Source organism: Anticarsia gemmatalis, chromosome 23 (genome assembly GCF_050436995.1).
Source record: "Anticarsia gemmatalis isolate Benzon Research Colony breed Stoneville strain chromosome 23, ilAntGemm2 primary, whole genome shotgun sequence".
NCBI classification, from domain to species: domain Eukaryota; kingdom Metazoa; phylum Arthropoda; class Insecta; order Lepidoptera; family Erebidae; genus Anticarsia; species Anticarsia gemmatalis.
This window is the reverse complement of record NC_134767.1, coordinates 458,393-477,196: the sequence shown is the minus strand read 5'-3', so window position 1 is coordinate 477,196 and position 18,804 is coordinate 458,393. Positions and strand designations below refer to the sequence as shown.

Genomic DNA, 18,804 nt, shown 5'->3' with positions numbered 1-18,804 from the left:
AACATCCAAATGTAGGGTTTTTTTAGAGAATATTAGGAAAAATAGAGCCATTATTTAAGCCTCCAAGGCCAGTCATTTATTCATTATTTATAATCATAATCTACCACTTAACTACAGTAATCTCAATAGGCACTTTAAAACTATGCCTCGTGACATTTATAACTGCCTCTTCTGTAACTTTAACTTTGATACGATAGTAAAATTACAACCACTTTTTTATATTTTAAAACAAGACAAATTATATATTAGTATCTAATACTAAGATATTATAATTTTATAATTTAGATTAGAGATTTTATAATTTATAAACACTAAACACCACGTTACAATAAAGGATCTGTTAATCGAAACAGGTTTTCAGCGATAAAATATTAAAGACAGTTTATGTTATAATTTTAAACATAATAAAAACCACATACACTTAATAAACATTATTCTTTAATCTCTAAATAATACTGTATTATCACAATTTATAAAGTTAACATTAATAATTATAATTCAGGTTACTACACTGCTTTCTTCAATGCTATTTTTCCTTGATGGTGCAAGAGACGTATATCGCAAAGAGCATTGCCAATACCTGTAACGAAAAAAGTATTGAGTCACAAAAAGCTTAAATTAAAGTGAAGAAATAATAAAAAAGACAATTTACAGGTAACCGCACTTCGGTAACCACAGATTCATGAGATTGAAAAGCATGCACTTTTTTTATATGCTTTTCGCCATTTTCTGAGATTGAGGGTAGATACTATAGGTTGGACTTGATAAACTGTGGATATTAATATGCTATCTATGGATAGATTTGCAAATCTTTAGCTGAATACTGACATATTGGCATTTAAGATCTGTCAGAACTTCACCAAAGTTATATCTCCATAGATAACATATAAATACCAGTCGTTACAATATTAAAAATTACGAGAACCAGACCCGGCTTCTTTATCCTAAATATCTATCAGATAGAATTTAAATACTACTTATCTGTATTTCATGAATTTAGACTTTTTCCAATCAACCATCAAGCCACCATTCTGGTATTATCATTCATCTATCATTGACTTCCGCTAGGTATGATATAAAACGTAGTAAATACTTCATAATTGGGTATTTCCCTGTTAATAACTTATCAAAATCAACATGAGTAATCTCCTTGAGTTCGGTAAACAGGTGACTCAATAGATAAAGTACTAATTGCTATCTCAAGAAGGTAGTTTATATGGAAAACTGTCACTCAGAGGATCTTCGACTCATAAGTTGTGCAATGGTGACGTATGAATAATTAATAAACACTTCAAAATGAGTGTTTTTATTATTTTTAACCCGTGCCGGTCCCACTGCTTGGCCACGGTCTCCGAACCGAACGAGAGAGGGGTTAGGCCTTGACTCCACCACGCTGGCCAAGTGAGGGACTTTCCCCTCAAGAAATATGTTAAAACATTTTTAGGCATGTCAAATGGAGAAAGAGTTTTGTTTCTTTAAAGTGCCCACTATCCTTAGGAAACTGTTTAAGGAACTCTAGCTGTCCAGCAAGGTTTCCTCACGAGACCTTCGTTCCTCATTTATATTTTTTTACTATAATCAGACATTTTGGTAGAGCGCCATGGCACCTAAAATAACGGTAGCAGACCGACAGCTTCAGCGTGTGAATGACCATTCACCACCCTACTATGTATACAAGAACTCATTACTAAAGTGTTGTACTATACCAAGCTTTTTCATAATTAGCGGCCCATCATGGCTTCGCCGTTCAAACCGCTATTTTACAAAAAATCTTTACAAGTTTAACACATCCTTCAACCTTCCTCTTGTTCCGCCTTGTTCTATTTATTAAAACCGCATCAAAATCCGTTGCGTAGTTTTAAAGATCTAAACATACCTACATACATACAGACATAGAGACAGACGCGGGAAGCGTCTTTGCTTTATACTATGTAGTGATATTTACCTCTGCAACGATGATGAATATTAGCGTATAACTGAGGTTTCCTCCGAGTGACTCTAGCAGGTCTCCTATTAACGTCGTACAGCCTATTTGAAAGGCATTTTCTTTGAGGCATATGGTAGTTTCATCTGGATTCTCGCAACACGTTGGAGGTACATACTGGGTGTCGAATATCGTCATGTTGTAAACACCAGGGCCGGTTGTACCACAGCATTTTAACTGCAAACAAAAACACGCTATAATATTATTTCTGTTTAATAATGAATACTTCTAAATGAAAAATGCTAAAGTATTCCTTTTCTATAATCCGTTTTTACACAGAAATTTTGACGATAGGACTATCCAGTCGCCAAAGTTGCAGAAAGAAAATTATCCATAATTAAATAGTATTCAATCTGACATCATTATTTTTGTCATTTATATTAGTACTCGCTACTAAACTGTAACTAGCTTTTATCCCTCACAGAAGTTAAGTTATTGAGACCGGCCACCGTGGCGCAGTCAGTAGTATATCCGACTGCAGCTCTCGGGGTCTCAGCTTCGAAGCTTTGATCGCGTAAAGTACTGGTTTGTTCTTACGTAATTATGAGAATATTTCTCAATTTGGTAATGTTCCCGGTACTTACAATGAAGCGTGAGAAAATTTCTGCACCTCTGCATACACATTTATTGGGTATAAATTTTTTTTTAACCCATCACTGCAGGGCAAGGGTCTCCTCCCAAACGAGGGGGAGGGTATAACATGCGTGATTTTATGTATGTAAAACATAATCCATTTATTCAACTTACCAAAACTTCCACGGCATGGAAAGTAGCGTTCATACTTGGATCATCAAAGGCTTTGTTCACGTAACCTTCTACTTCCGTTCTTAGGTACTCCATGTTGTTGTGCAACTCTATTGTAAAGAAGATCTTGGCACCTGCTAGCACGGCCATGAATACTGCGTACTGGAATAAACAGTAATTGCTAATGTAGATTGCAATTTTTATCGTAATAATACTCAAATGGCGCAACTTCCGCTTTGCACCCGAAGTTCTTTAAACTAAAAGCTGATGATTTTTTTCTCGGAAGTGAGGAGATAACGCAAAGTATATCAGTAATTTTTTTTCTAATAAATAACATGAAAGGCATGATAAATTTGATACAATATTGTTTTTAAAAAAAGTTATGTCTAGTTTATAAACTTAAACAAATAATGATAAAACGATAAACTTACGGTGATTAGTAAACATTTTGACTCAGTGATGGCCCCACAACATCCGCTGAAAGCAATCAAGAATATGATCGCTCCTAATATAATAAACACGTAAGGCGCGAATTTCACTATACTTATTGGTATTAAATTCAATAAGTCCTCTAATTTGTATATTGCCGCTACGCCTACACCTATCAAGGCAAGGCCCGCGAGCTGAAATTAAAAAAAAGTAACTTTAGCCATGGTTTACTACAGATTTTTTTTTCTTTTTGTAATAATTTATGAAACACGATAAGCACTTCGAATAAATTTGAAAACGATTGAAATTAAAACACAATTTTGATAAGTAATAAATACTCACAACGAACACTAAGTTCACGAAAAATAAAATATATTTCATAAGAAACCTGAGACACATTTTTGCGAACTTTTTTTTTAATTTCCACACGAATCAAAAGCAATGTTGATGCCGACAGCCGACACCACAATGATCCAGTATTGTTCAGCTTTTAACTAGGTATTCATAAATGTATTGAGTGTTTTTCTATCTACGAGTGTGTAGATAAGATCTAAAGCGTTAACATACTAAAATTAACACGATTAGTCACGATAAATTATTCCTTCCATTAATTATTGTATTCCTGTGTAAATCACATTTAATCCGTCGGCAACCGGCAATCAAATACTGAGCCTGTATCCATTAAATTATGAGATAAATTTAAGCTCTGAGCAATAGTAATAAGTAGTTAAAAAATTAATTATTTTTGCCTCCATGACTACAGTGGACTCAGAAAACTACTATCGTATTTATCCCGTATTAATAATACATCATAACGTTAAAAGAAAATATTCTGTTGAAACCCTACTCGCCCCAGAGCTTTTAAAGCAGTTCCGGCCAGTTCAGCTTTCTAACCTAGAGTATTTTAAGGTCTGAAGCAGGAACGGCTGTAGCCCCGAAGAATATAATATTATATCATTATTAGTCTTTGATTGTTAAGTAAATCAAAGAATATTTAAAAATCATTTTAGGTTCTTTTTTATCATTCATTAGTCACATTCCTTCAATCAACATACCGGAAAACCCAGCTCACAATTTATAGGAACTTGAGATAAGGACGTAATTTTATTGAATTTGCACTAAAGATAAAGCTAATCTTCTAGTGCCGTATATACCTACATGAACGTTTTGTGTTTTTGTTCAGTGCATAGATAACAATACGATAAAATTGACCGTTGGTTACAGGTTGACATACATTAACTGTGACATAATTAACTGTTTACTAAGTTCTGAGCTGCATGAGCTAAACCACTATAGCTGTTAATAATAGAACTTTATATTTAAGTATCATTTAACGGCTGACAAGTAGTAGGTACATAAAGTCCTTTCAATTGTGTGGAACGAACAGAATAATTTTACAATATTGTGTTGAACGTACACACGAAAACTTAATAAATATTTGCAACACCTAATAAAGAAGGCAAGTGAATATAAACGTGATTGATAATTAAAATCGTTCGATGTCACTGATATGAATTTATTCTTATCTTTATTTAAGTATTTATATTTTTGTTGACAAAACTTGAAACGTTGCGACATCAATATCAATTACAAGAAATTGTGTATCAATAATCGATAATTTAGATAGAAAATTCCCACAATTTATAATCAATAAAATATATTAAGCCACAATATTATTTGATTTATGAGTTCCAGGTATTTTTACGATGAACGCACGAGCAATATAAAATCTTCATTTGATAGAAATGCTAAAGGGTTAATCTTCTTAACCTTATGATAATTTTATGAACAGCGTTATAGCCTTTATAAACAACAAATGGTCTTACATACATTTCACTCATATTAAGGTTGGTAAGTAAATGTTGTGTAAATGTTACTGTGTTCATAAAACTACTCTTTTCCTTCTGATTCCGAACGAATCATAGACAATCATTTGACAAACGTCAACAAATGAGGTGTCAACTGTCAGTTTGACACTAATGACATATCGTTTCATCGCGTCGTTTAGTATCGCATTGCAAGTTAAACTAAACAACTGAAAAAAAAAGAAATAAACTCTGTTTAACTCATACTAGGGCACCGTAAGAAAATCAAATAAATTATCTTAAACTGCCTTATTATGGCAGAGTCCGACGGTATTGAATTTCTAGACGAGGACGCCGATATCGTCCAGCAATGTGTTCAAGCAGTCCAAGTACAGTATGTACCAGCACCAGTCGAAGAGAAGCAAGCTCCTTTACTAATCGAGCGCAGGCCAGCAGAAAGAAGAAGGAAACGGAAGAAAGACGAAGAAGATTCTGACTATGATCCGCGGCAGGACTTAGTGCCGCCTGGCCGGGGTGCCGTCACTCACCAAAGAGGCCGCAAGAGAAAGCAAGTCATACATAAAAAGACTTACGACCAAGTAGGTCGTCCAAGACTCGGCAGGAGGCCTAAAAACTTTTACGTCAAAGATATTGTACTGGATCGTAAGAAATGTGACATTCGTATACCAGACTACGATGATCCGCTGTGCTTGCCTGTAAAAGCTATTAAACAAGAAGAAAGTGATGTAAAGAGGTTGAATAACTGGAATAATGTGTGTTTGGAGCATTTTAAACATTGTGACAATCTGTTGAAGCCTGAGCGAGGGGAAACTAATAGTTCAACTAGAACTGTGGTGTTTAGAAATGTTGTTAACAAACAAACAGGTTTGTGTTATTTTATTTGTATCAAACTGTTCCAAGTGATATGTAAATGTTTCACTATTATTCAGGTTAAAGATTTTGGTCGTGTTGTCAAAAATACGTCAACAAGCTAGTATCGTGTGCAGAAAGATAATATTATTTTGCATGTGTAATTAAGTACTTTCAGTGTTTATTTTGTATAAAAGTGTAAAAGTACTATGAGTGATTGATTTGAGATATAAAATGTGACGTTAGAGCAGTTTATAGTGGAAATATCTTTAAAACATTGTTATAAAGTTAACATTAACTTTTTTATCTACCCTCTTTTTTTTTTTTTTTTTTTTTTTGTTAAGTGTGGAAGTGGATTTTTGCGTTTAAAATGAACAGTGAAAGTGAGGAAGAGGATCATCCACAGATGGAGAACATGTCGCGGGTTGAAATCAATTGTGTTATCATTGGATCAGATGTGGAATGTGACAATAATGATACGAGTTCAGAGTTAGTTAGTGAGGGTAGGAAGAGGATAAGACCTCCTTCAAATGATGAATCTGAAGAGTTTATTACTGTTAGAAGGAAGGAAAAGAGAAGAGTGGTGAGGGAGTCTCCACCCCCTGAAAATAAAGAAATATATGAGATAGCTATCTCCTCTACAGAGACACTACCAAAACAATTGAACATGGCAAGAATTTTATATAATGCGAATATAAAAGGAGTAATTAAAGTTAATTATAAGAATCCTTATAAGGCCATCATTCGTTTTGACAGCTACGACCACTCTACAGCTTTAATGGAGAGTAATAACATCAAAGAAAAAGGATGGAAATGTCGAAGGACTAATGAGATGTCATACTCATATGGATTGGTTCGAGAAATTGATATAGATATAAATGAAGACAGTATTATGGATATACTGGAAAGTGAGGTGGAGATGATTAATGTCAAGAGATTGCAAAAGAAAGGTATAGATGGAAAATGGATTAATAGCGAAACAGTTCGCATTTGTTTTAAGGGTTCCATCTTACCACCATATGTATTGGCATATGGTGTAAAGGTGAAGGTGGACCAATATATTTTCCCTGTTACGCAATGCTCAAAATGTTGGCGATACGGTCATATTCGCTTTTATTGCCCGAAAAAAACACAAGTGTGTCCGAAATGTGCAGATCATCATGAGAATTGTGAAGCAACCAGGTTCAAATGTGTCAATTGTAAGGGAAATCACATGTCAGTCATAAAAAGTCTATGCCCAGCCTTTAAGAGGGAGAAAGAAATAAGGGAGGTTATGGCTAAAAACAATTGTACATACAAATCAGCATGGAAGGAAATTTGTACAGAAAAGGTAGATCTAACAGTTATGAATGGTACTTATGATAGTAATTTTCCTGCTACACAGATTTTGGAAGATGCAAATATATCCATGTCCAACATTTCATCATCAAAGAGAGAGTATGCAGAGGTAGTAAAAGATTCGTATAAGAAAAGACAGCAAGAAAAATCAGACAGCTCAGATTGTAATAGTAGAGTTAATAACAAGCATAAAAAGAAAGTTAGCAGTAGTAATAAAGAAGGACATTATAACAAAAACAATTCGTTCAGCTGGATTCCTATGTTTCAATGTGAAAATATAGAAGATAAAGGCGAGGCAAGTACACCAAAGAAGAAAAAAAGATTTGATATAAATAATTTTATTTTTAAAATGAAGGAGATTATATTTTTGGATATGGATATAAGTAAAAAAGTATGGTGTTTTATAAAATGCATATGGGAGGAGCTTTATTTGTTATTGAGTGAATATATTAATATAAATGTGGTGCTGCGGTTATTAGGTATGAACAAAGATGCATAATAAGAACAATTCATTAATTGTGCTACAATGGAATGCTAATAGCTTAAAACCAAAAATAAGAGCACTGGAATTATTACTCTTTCAGGAGAAAGCACATATAATATTGATAAGTGAGACATGGCTTTCTGAAGAAGACAATATCAAAGTAAGTAATTATAATATTATTCGAAATGATAGAGAAGATGGTTATGGTGGGATATGTATATTATATGCCATCAAAAACATCCTGTAAAAAACCTCAAGTCTCGCAGCGTAAAAAGTGGTGAGATCTATATAATACCAAGTCGATTAATCTATTTAGTCTCTACTGAAAGGACCTTCTGTCTTAAGTTATTACATAAGTTATTATCATGCCAATATTAAAAATATTTCACGTTTAAAACAAATAAATCGACCTGGCCATCGCATGATTTGATTATTAGTATGTACCACACTGCACAGCACGACGGGCCAGCAACCGAATTCCTCACTAGGGTCCTTCCGAATATAATGATCGAGATGAGTATCTTAAAGAAATTAATGCTCCTGAAATTTTAATGGCGAATTTGTGTTTTCATGCGATGACCAAGTCGATTTATTTGTTTTAAACGTGAAATATTTTTAATATTGGCATGATAATAACTTATGTAATAACTTAAGACAGAAGGTCCTTTCAGTAGAGACTAAATAGATTAATCGACTTGGTATTATATAGATCTCACCACTTTTTACGCTGCGAGACTTGAGGTTTTTTACAGGATGTTTTTGATGGCATCTCACTTCTTTTTGTAAAGCGAACATAAGTCCAATTTGTATGGAAAGACGGTTATTTTTTTCATAATTCAACATATTTTCCTATTGAAATGTTGTTCAGTTTCATAGGCTAAACACCCTTAAGTTATGCCTTATACAGTAGGTACCTATGTACACCTATTATTTTCTATTATACTACAGTAATAATTAATTCATTAACTGCAAATGTAACCTTGTAATCCTATATAAATGTATAAGATTACAAAGTTATTCTTGCAGTTAATGTATTTAGAAAACTGGACTGAAATTAGAAAATATTGAAATTTTCCCATGATTAAGATACTAAATTCTATTTGTATTCTAAATTTGAAGCTTCTAAGTCTGCTAGAAATGCCTTAGACTTTTGATGATCGGTGAGTCAGTGAGTCAGTGAATCAGTGAGTGACAAAATTCAAAACTTTAACAAGTTGTAATTCTTAAAGTACTGGTTCAAATTGACTGAAATTTTCAATATACCGTGTTCATACAATGACTGATAAGTCGCTAAAAATTCAGGCTTCTTGTTTTATCCACAACGAAATTATAGGGGGTCGAAAATGGCCTGAATTGCTTCGAGAAAAGATGGTACGGCCGTGCCGCTTTTTTTTGCTCGACTTGCGGGGGCACTGCCGTGCCCCCAGATCATAAATCTATTAAGATGGTTAAGAAAAACTATAACATCCCGAATACAAACATAGAAATTATAGGTGCCGAAATTTTAAATGTACCTGGATTAAAAAATATGATTTATGTATATTGCCCACCCTTAGTAAATACGAATCAAGCAGATTGGGACCAAATTTTTAGTTTTTCTCACACTGAAACTATGTTAGCCGGAGACTTTAATGCTCATCACACTTTATGGTCATGCAAAACAGATGGAAGAGGGGAAATGGTTTACAAGGCTATGTTTGAAAGTGATTATATTTGTTTAAACAATGGTAGTGCCACAAGAATTAGAATGGTGAATGGTGATCTACAACAGTCCTCTCCTGATGTGACATTTGTGACTTCAGAAATGGCCATTAAATCCACATGGTACCCCACAAGTGAATCATTAGGCAGCGACCACATTATTATTAAAATTACTTATGGATACTGTAGACTAAATTTATTTCTAAAAAAAAGGAATTATAAAAAAGCACAATGGAAGGAATTTCAGGAAAAATGTGATGAGGCCTTTACAAATTTGCCAATGCTACATGATGTTCAAAATGATTACAATATATTTATGAACAAGTTAGAATCGGTGGCGGAGGATACCATCCCCTGGATCAAAATTTGTCAAAATCCAGATAATAAATTTAATCCTAAACCTTACTGGAATGAAAAAATTTCCAAGGCAGTAGCAGAACGTAGAATGGCACTCGCAAAACTTCGGCGCAACCCCACTCCAGATAATTACAAAATTTACAAGGAAAAGGTAGCTTGTGCTCAAAAATTAATTATTACATCACGATATAAGAGCTGGTCAGAGTTTTGTACGAGCATCGACCACGAAACCTCTGCCTCAGAAATGTGGAGAAGAATGAAGTGGATAAAAGGTTTAAGAAATAGTCATACTATAGACCAGAGGTTCCCAAACTATTTTCATCTAACGCCCACTTTCAAAATCAGTTATTTTGTAGCGCCCCCATTTATTTTTCACCTTTTAAACCTCAATAACGTAAGTAAAGTTCTGAGCTTGCGGTTAAGTTACTGGCTTAATCACAGAATGAAAAGAAAAAACGAAGCACGCACTGGCAGAATTAAGACAAACATGTACAAACTTGTTTATCACTCACTCAATCGTACTGAACTGCGTTCGCAGAGAGGTGAAACGGTCTCACTGTTGTTGTTTAAATGGAATATAATATTTGTATCATCTAGTTTCAATTTTATTTTTACTAGATTAGGTAGGTACCTACATTAATAATCGTGCGTTCGGTTTGTGTCTTCGGAGGTGGGGACCTCGCTGGCGACACTTGAAGATACGAATATTCTTCAGTGTTTGATACCTAACTAAATATCTTAATTAAGATATAAATAGCGTTGTGAACGTTTATATATATACATACAACAAAATAGGATAAAAATGTGAACTAAAAATGGATATTGTGTACTTGTGTAGCAGGAGAATTTTAATTTCAATTAATTTTAAAATAAGAAGTAACTGAAGTTTCATATCGCCCCGTAAATCACTTCAGCGCCCCTCATTTTTTTCTGAGCCCCTCACCGCCCCCCTCTAGATTTCCATCGCCCACAAGGGGGCGTTATCGCCCACTTTGGGAAAGACTGCTATAGACCCATTAAAAGCAAAAGAATTGTTGCATTCTCTAACACCTGACACAGTCGCTGAAGAACCTCCGAATTTTGTAGAGAGTGAAAATAACATATTGGATCGTAAAATTTGCCTTGCAGAAATGGAAAATTGCCTTAAGTTAAAAGATACTTCTCCAGGGTCAGACAACATTTCATATTCAATGATTTATAACTTACCTATTTCTGGAAAAAAGTTCCTACTCTATATATTTAACTTAATCTTACAAAGTAGTATAGTTCCAGTCCAATGGAAAAACATAAAAATTGTGGCTGTACCGAAACCGGGCCGGGACCCCAATCTGTTATCCTCTACTCGCCCTATTTCACTTATATCTTGCGTTTGTAAAACCTTTCATAATATAATGTGTAAACGCCTAGAATGGTATGTTGAGAGCAGGAAATTATTGTCAACGTCAACTGTGGGCTTTAGACGGAACCATTCAGCATTAGACAATCTCACGAGACTGGTTACAACTATTCAAATCGGCTTTTCAAAAAATAAACCAACTGTAGCTTGCTTTCTTGACATTGACAGTGCATATAACAATGTAAACATTAATGCTTTAATTCAATCATTACTCAATATTGATGTCAAATCTAAAATTAATCGATACCTATGGAATTTTTTGTCATGTAGAAGGTGTGAAATTGATATTAATGACAATACCCTAATAAGATATACAAATAGAGGATTAGCACAGGGGGACCCACTGTCACCTTTGCTCTTCAATATTGTTACTATGAATATCTGTAAAAATATTGAAGATGTAATTGTGTCACAATATGCAGATGACTTTGTTTTGTATAAAAGTATAGATAATGGAAAGGTTGTAGATGTTAATAACAATTTCAAAAATTCTCTAAATGTTCTGATGTCATTATTGAACAACATTGGTTTATATTTATCTGAGTCAAAATGCAGTCTATGCGTATTTAATAGGTCAAGAAAAATTGTTAATATGTCTTTAGAGATTAATGGTATACCAATTGAGATACATAATAAGATAAAATATTTAGGTCTATGGTTGGACAGCAAACTGCGATGGGGAGCCCATATTAATGAGATATGTGAGAAAGTGTTTAAATATTTGAACATTTTAAAAACATTAGCCGGCAAATCGTGGGGAGTCCACCCCACCCACCTACGCAGACTGTATATTTCGTTAATTAGAAGTAGACTGGACTATGGAAGCTTTTTGTATGGTAGCAGCACCAAAACGTATATAAATAAATTAAATATGTTGCAAAACAGGGCTCTAAGAATTTGTGGGGGTTTTATACGAAGCACTCCCATCCATGTAATGGAGAGTGAACTTTGTTTGCAACCACTGGAAATAAGACGATTTTGGTTGGGATGCAGGTATTGGTTAAGAGCTGCATCCATAGCCAATAATTCAACAATAAAATTAGTCGAGGAACTTTGTTTAACAGGTAGATATTGGAGGGGTAATAAAGAGCCTATTTTGATTGATGTCCATAAATCCTTAGTTAATAATGGCATGTTTAAAAGTTTTACTATGGAAATGTTCTCTTTGGAGGTTTGGGTGTCAAGCTTGGACGTCAAGTCTAAGCTACATTTTATTTTGGATTGCCTGAGCACACCTAAACGAGATATCAATGCACAACAGCTTCAACGGATGGTGATTGGGGAGGTTCGACATAAATACTATGGTTATTATAAGTTATTTACTGATGGCTCTAAAGGTCCATCAGGGGTTGGGGCGGCATTCTATGATCCACAGGCTGACAGTCACGTAAAATTTAAATTGAATCCAAAGATGTGTGTAATGAGAGCTGAATTAACAGCAATTGTCGAAGCGCTCTCTTATGCTCGTTCTATAGATGCGCATAAATTTGTCATTCTGACGGATTCGAGGAGTGCCCTTCAGCATTTGGCTCGGTGTGTCTCGGGAACCCGAGGAATGCCGATAGCCTACGAGGCCTTAAAGCTGATATTTTGTTACCAAAATAGGGGTATTTATGTCGAACTTCAGTGGGTTCCCTCCCATATTGGGCTAGCTGAGAATGAGATGGTGGATGGCTTGGCCAAATGTGCTGTAATTGATGGAGTGGTGATTCAGTCGTTACTTTATTATAGCGAAGTACTGTCAGAGGCTCGGGTTCTTTGCAGAGGCAGGTGGGAAAGAGTGTTTGAACAGGTATCAGTTTCTAAGGGTGTATGGTATAGAACCATTCAGGAGAGACTACCAACATCACCTTGGTTTGATGATGTTGGTATATCTAGAGAGTCTTTGGTTACCTCCTTAAGGTTGCGGTCTGGTCATGTACCACTGAACAGTTTTTTCTACCTGGTTGGTGTGAAATCTTCTCCATTGTGTGGGGAATGTCAGGTGCCAGAGGATTTCTTGCATGTGCTAGTGGAGTGTGATCGGTATCGGGACTTGAGGCAACGCTTGATACCAGACATAAATTTACGCAATGGGGAGGTTAACATCATATTCAAGGAGCCAGAGTCTCTGACATGTAAGCGGGTAGTTTCCTTTTTTAGGTTGTGTATGAATGAAAGACGAACAAATGAGAGATGAAGTTAATTAGAGTTTAATTCTTTCGATTTTCCCCATGAGGCTGGCATAGTCGCCTAGAGTGACTGAAGCCTCGTAAAATTGTAGATAAAAAAAAAAAAAAAAAAAAAAAAGATTTTGGTCTCATTCACAGTTTTTAGAGTCTGCTTGCAGTATTGAAACAATAGAATGAATGTAACATTATGCCATTTAAAGTTATTATTGCCTATTAAATATTCCAAAAGTAGTACTGTACTGTTATTATTCTGATTAAATATGAAGGTTCTAGTGACCGTAATCTCTATCACTCTTCAATCATTCCCTCAGTAATAAGGGAATGATTGAAGAGTCACTAGAAAAACATTTAATATCAAATATTTAAAATTAATTTACAGGTAAATCAGAAACAACAATTTGGAGCAAAACATGTGTAGAAAACGAAGATGGAGATAGAAAATCGGAGATATTTCAATGCGTTCTACCTCGGTACAAAGAGAAAAAAGTACTGACTACATTTGGACTGGGTGCCCGTAAGCCCAGGTCGTTCCATATGTCTGAAGAGGTGATTCTGAGCAAGGAGGATAGCAAGGAGGGGGAGGTTTTAGTTGTTTATAAACCACAGGACCATGTATCTGCTGTGTATCAACTGGTTAACGGTTTGGAGAAGTAAGTGAAACTATATAGTTCATTCATTTATAATATCACACCTGTTGTTTCCGAAGATTTCAGCAGAGGGACATATCTATGCCCACATTTTGCCATCAACAATGTTAGGCCCGTGTAATAGGTGGTGAGCCTATAGTCATGTATAAAGATGAACTTAATGCCAAAGACATTTTTTGCCAGTCTACCTTAGGGTCATGCAGATATTAAATGAAGTAGGTGTTGAAAAAAAAAACTTAAGTAAAGTTCATATTATACTGGCCATTTTATCAAACTCTGGACTACTTATGAAAAATATTCAAATTTAAATTAGAAGAGACTATTTTAATTGTACATCACCCTCTCTGGGAATCAAAACTGAGAACTCACAATTATCAGTTGGATACATTACCGATCGCTCCACAGTGGCTGCCGTAGATATAAACTCGGAGGACATTATGTTATTAATGAATTTAAACTGTCGCGACTATTACATATAATATTATAATGCAACAGGCCTTACATGCGATTGAAAATTTAAGGTTGTTTAAAACTTTATTCCACTCTATTTCAGGAAAGAAAACAAAGAGGACTCTGAGGACAAAGACGAGGAAGACGTCAAGATGTACATGAAGGAGTTGTTCTTCTGTAAGATGTGTGTCCCCTGCTTCCAGACCTCTTGGAGGGGGGTAAAGAATGAGAGTAAAAGTAAGTTGTCTTGTCATAATCTTTATTATTGTTTTACTGCTAGTGGTTTCCACTGCTGCAAGTATCTGCTTCTAGAAATAGGAAAGCACCTTAAACCTAATGGCTGGTTTACACAGTGTACGAGTAAGCCTTCCGAATAGCTCAAGACAACTCCCGCAACAAACATACAAACAACGGACAGAAAGTACAACCAGACCCGAAACAATCATTTGTGGATCGCACAAACAATTGTTCCGTGAGGGAATCGAACCCACGACCTCCCGACGCAGTGGTATAGGCGTGGCGGCCTAAACCACTGCGCCACGCAGGCAGTTATCGACTCAAAATTTAATATTTAAGCTGATATAAACATGGCAGTTTGAATAGATAAGTTACCTTTAAATGTGCTCTAGAAACTGGGCATAAGTTGTTTGATTAAACTAATATCAATATTTTATTTAATTACAGAAGCAATTTCCTGTCCGATCTGCTATCGTTCATCGTTCGTCACTGTGTACAACTTACTGGCTCACTTCAAGACTCACTCATCTGAAGACATTAAGAAGTTCAAGTGTGTTATAGCTGATATTTTAGCTGAGGTTAGTATGTAATAATACTGACAATTATTAGGTTAAGCAATGTTAGTGTGGAAATTGCTTTGAGCTAAATAAACCTCCCCATGCTTCAGAAAACACGTAGGAAGTCGGTCCCGGTTGTTGTCAATGGAGATAAAAGTCGTTAATTAAAGCCATGTCAAAGGTCTGCGGCGGGAGGCTTGAACAACTTTGAGACTAAGTTGATCACTTACCATTCTTAACGAATGGTTTCTGGTAATAAATAGTAAAATTAATTATGACGGCTACCATGTCGCACATGTAAGGTTTGCTTTGCGAAAGGGTTTGACATTAACATGAAACAAAATATAATATACAGGGTGTCCCAAAACTCAACGATAATCTGAGACCGGATGAAAGGCCAAGTTATACCAGTTCTGGGAAAAATAAAAAAAAAATTCCATATCATATAGTTCAGCAATAATAGACATTTTTCAAAAAAAGTTGAAATTCGACACCCTTGGTCGCATTTTCATGTCCTGTGATCACCAATGTCACAATTTCACTGTGTTTTTTTTAATTTCGTGATCTTCAATAAATATGCTATTAATCGTAAAACAAATTAATACACAAAACATTGTTGATTTAATAAAAAAAGGTAAGTTTTAGTGAGTCATGGTTTTCAAAAATATCGTTAGTTAACTTTGACGCTTCATATTGAAAAAAAAATGTACTACACTACCCTTGGCAAGTTATATCAAAAGTTGGCGCATTTAATCAAGATTTCAAAATGGTGCAACACTTGCCACTTTTCTTTCCATTAAAAATGTTATTTTTATTTGAACGAAGAGTATCCTCGCAGATGGATCGAACGCAGTAGTTCAATCTTATGACTTTCTCGTTCCCCCGATCAAAATCCAGTAGATATTTTTGACTGGGAACGCATAAAAGAAAAAGTCAATCGAAATCAATACAAAATCTATCAGAACTTCGCCAGAAAATTGACACAGCGTCAGAAGGAATAAATACAAGAAATTTTACTTGGCTGGTGAAAAGGTCTTTTGTAAGGCGTTGCAGAGCCTGTATTCGAGCCAGAGGAAAACAATTCGCAATTACTTTAGTTTAAGGAAAATAATAAAATAAGAACGATGGTTCGTTCATTGTTTTTTTTTAATGATGATTACCTATTATGTTTATTACATTAAATATTGGTTATGGACTGACTCAATTACTTCTTTACTAAAAATAATTGCTTTCCTCTGGCACAAATACAGGCTCTACAACGCCTTACAAAAGACTTTTTCACCAGTCAAGTAAAATTTCTTGTATTTATTCCTTCTGACGCTGTGTCAATTTTCTAGCGAAGTTCTGATAGGTTTTGTATTGATTTCGATTGACTTTTTCTTTTATGCGTTCCCAGTCAAAAATATCTACTGGATTTTGATCGGGGGAACGAGAAAGTCATAAGATTGAACTACTGCGTTCGATCCATCTGCGAGGATACTCTTCGTTCAAATAAAAATATCATTTTTAATGGAAAGAAAAGTGGCAAGTGTTGCACCATTTTGAAATCTTGATTAAATGCGCCAACTTTTGATATAACTTGCCAAGGGTAGTGTAGTACATTTTTTTTTCAATATGAAGCGTCAAAGTTAACTAACGATATTTTTGAAAACCATGACTCACTATAACTTACCTTTTTTTATTAAATCAACAATGTTTTGTGTATTAATTTGTTTTACGATTAATAGCATATTTATTGAAGATCACGAAATTAAAAAAAACACAGTGAAATTGTGACATTGGTGATCACAGGACATGAAAATGCGACCAAGGGTGTCGAATTTCAACTTTTTTGAAAAATGTCTATTATTGCTGAACTATATGATATGGAATTTTTTTTTTATTTTTCCCAGAACTGGTATAACTTGGCCTTTCATCCGGTCTCAGATTATCGTTGAGTTTTGGGACACCCTGTATAATATAATAATATGAGTAATGCACAAACTTTGGCAAAAGTCTGGCCCCCTATTACATGGGACTAACTCTGTTAATGATGAAGAGTGAGCGTATTTCATACATATATGCCGACATTTTAGGGTATAATAAGCGTAAGATTATGTCTTATAGCAGACCCGCGCAACTTCGCTTGCGTCACCTAAGATAATGGGTCAAAATTTTCCCCGTTTTTGTAACATTTTTCGTTGCTACTCCGCTCCTAATGACCGTAGCGTGATGTTATATAGCCTATAGCCTTCCTCGATAAATGGGCTATCTAACACTGAAAGAATTTTTCAAATCGGACCAGTAGTTCCTGAGATTAGCGCGTTCAAACAAACAAACAAACAAACAAACTCTTCAGCTTTATTATATTATAGTATAGATTAGTATAGATTTATATTAGTACTATTTCCAGGTGGTGGAGTATCACTACAAATGTCGCATTTGTCGCGAGCAGTTCTCAGCCATTAAGACGTTGAGAGAACATATTACTACACATCAAGGTAAAAAAACACTAAATTTTAAACAGTTCTTGAAAAAAATGCTAATTTTCCAATATGTCAATAAGCACTATGGAATCGAGGTCTAACCTCTCTCTCATTTTCTGTGGAGATCCTTATCTAACAGTGTTAGGTTGATACAGTAACGAAGTCATTTGTTACTAGTTTACTACGAACTTTTTATCAGCATATTAACTAAATTATGAGTCAGTCAGTCACAAGAAAACAAGGCTTAATATATGTTTGAGAACAGCGCCATCTAACGATAAAACATTGAACTTGTACGTCCGTAAAAAGTTTTTTGTTTAAAGATTATACTATAGATGGGAGCTCTGCAGCGTCAAGTCCAAAAAGTTACATTAGAATTGTTTTTGAAATTAATTAATTTTGATATTATTTCAATTTGTTTTCAGGTACGGAACCATTCATGTGTGAGGTGGGGAGCCATGTGACAAAATGATTTATAAGTTAAGGATTAATCTGTAATAATAAAACAATACAAACAAAACATACATACCTATGTTTTATTTTTCCTTCAAATATTTTACTAATTAATTACACCACTTTTGGTTGAGGAAAGATTAAGCGGAATCGTGTAATACAAGTACAAAATTCATACTCCTACTTCAATAGTACAACAAGAGAAGGTTCTTCTTTTAATTAGGTATTCATAAAGCACGTCTTTCTTCCATAGGCAGGCAAAGACCGTCGCTTGGTACCATCCATATGATACATGGATGTGAACGAAGCAAGGGAAGTTAGTAAGGATACCAAGTGGCATTCTAGCACTGCTTATTGGAAAAAGGCATGATTTTATGTATGTGTGTTTATCAGTGGAATTATAAAAGATTTCGACCACGATCAGTGCAATCTGCGTCGAATTGTGGTAGTAAAGATGGCCCATGTGCCTTATCGTGCTAATCGCCTTAAAATAATAGCAAGTGGTCATGCAACGCGAAAGTTTCAAAGTTGCAATGAAGGTAACCATGTTGAAATAACGACTTAATTACTTGTCTTCAAGGTCCGAACGATAGAGGTCACAGGAACGAATCTCGGGCCGGACCAAAAAATGTTTCAGAATTTTTCTGTTACGTACAATATTGTATTTTCGTCTCCGATCTGTTTAGAATTTCTCAGTGATTGCTCTGAGTTAGGAA

General features: G+C 34.9%; 3 protein-coding genes across 3 annotated transcripts; 2 read left to right on the top strand and 1 right to left on the bottom strand.

Moving 5' to 3' along the window:
* Positions 1 to 421: 421 nt before the first annotated feature.
* On the bottom strand, positions 422 to 3,658 carry LOC142983087 (tetraspanin-18-like). Its single transcript, XM_076129911.1, has 5 exons — positions 3,500 to 3,658; positions 3,160 to 3,351; positions 2,732 to 2,890; positions 1,946 to 2,161; positions 422 to 580 (listed from the first exon to the last, which is right to left on the bottom strand). Exons 1-5 carry the CDS (start codon positions 3,554 to 3,556, stop codon positions 527 to 529), a joined length of 678 nt encoding a protein of 225 aa, XP_075986026.1. The 5' UTR covers positions 3,557 to 3,658; the 3' UTR covers positions 422 to 526.
* A 1,460-nt stretch (positions 3,659 to 5,118) lies between these two features.
* Positions 5,119 to 18,159, top strand: LOC142983225 (uncharacterized). Its single transcript, XM_076130131.1, has 6 exons — positions 5,119 to 5,847; positions 13,659 to 13,929; positions 14,480 to 14,613; positions 15,061 to 15,191; positions 17,563 to 17,650; positions 18,061 to 18,159. Exons 1-6 carry the CDS (start codon positions 5,277 to 5,279, stop codon positions 18,105 to 18,107), a joined length of 1,242 nt encoding a protein of 413 aa, XP_075986246.1. The 5' UTR covers positions 5,119 to 5,276; the 3' UTR covers positions 18,108 to 18,159.
* LOC142983227 (uncharacterized) lies at positions 7,863 to 13,652 on the top strand. Its single transcript, XM_076130134.1, has 2 exons — positions 7,863 to 8,776; positions 8,997 to 13,652. The coding sequence occupies exons 1-2, from the start codon at positions 8,732 to 8,734 to the stop codon at positions 10,350 to 10,352; spliced, it is 1,401 nt and encodes a 466-aa protein (XP_075986249.1). The 5' UTR covers positions 7,863 to 8,731; the 3' UTR covers positions 10,353 to 13,652.
* Positions 18,160 to 18,804: the final 645 nt, after the last annotated feature.

Coding starts and splice junctions, on each gene's coding strand:
- LOC142983087 (XM_076129911.1), bottom strand. CDS start 3,556: ATGTGTCTCAGGTTTCTTATGAAATATATTTTATTTTTCGTGAACTTA. Junction 3,352..3,499: donor TCGTGAACTTAGTGTTCGTT/GTGAGTATTTAT, acceptor TTTTAATTTCAG/CTCGCGGGCCTTGCCTTGAT. Junction 581..1,945: donor TATTCATCATCGTTGCAGAG/GTAAATATCACT, acceptor TTTTCGTTACAG/GTATTGGCAATGCTCTTTGC.
- LOC142983225 (XM_076130131.1), top strand. CDS start 5,277: ATGGCAGAGTCCGACGGTATTGAATTTCTAGACGAGGACGCCGATATC. Junction 5,848..13,658: donor TGTTGTTAACAAACAAACAG/GTTTGTGTTATT, acceptor ATTAATTTACAG/GTAAATCAGAAACAACAATT. Junction 14,614..15,060: donor GGTAAAGAATGAGAGTAAAA/GTAAGTTGTCTT, acceptor ATTTAATTACAG/AAGCAATTTCCTGTCCGATC.
- LOC142983227 (XM_076130134.1), top strand. CDS start 8,732: ATGATTAAGATACTAAATTCTATTTGTATTCTAAATTTGAAGCTT. Junction 8,777..8,996: donor GTATTCTAAATTTGAAGCTT/CTAAGTCTGCTA, acceptor TAGGGGGTCGAA/AATGGCCTGAATTGCTTCGA.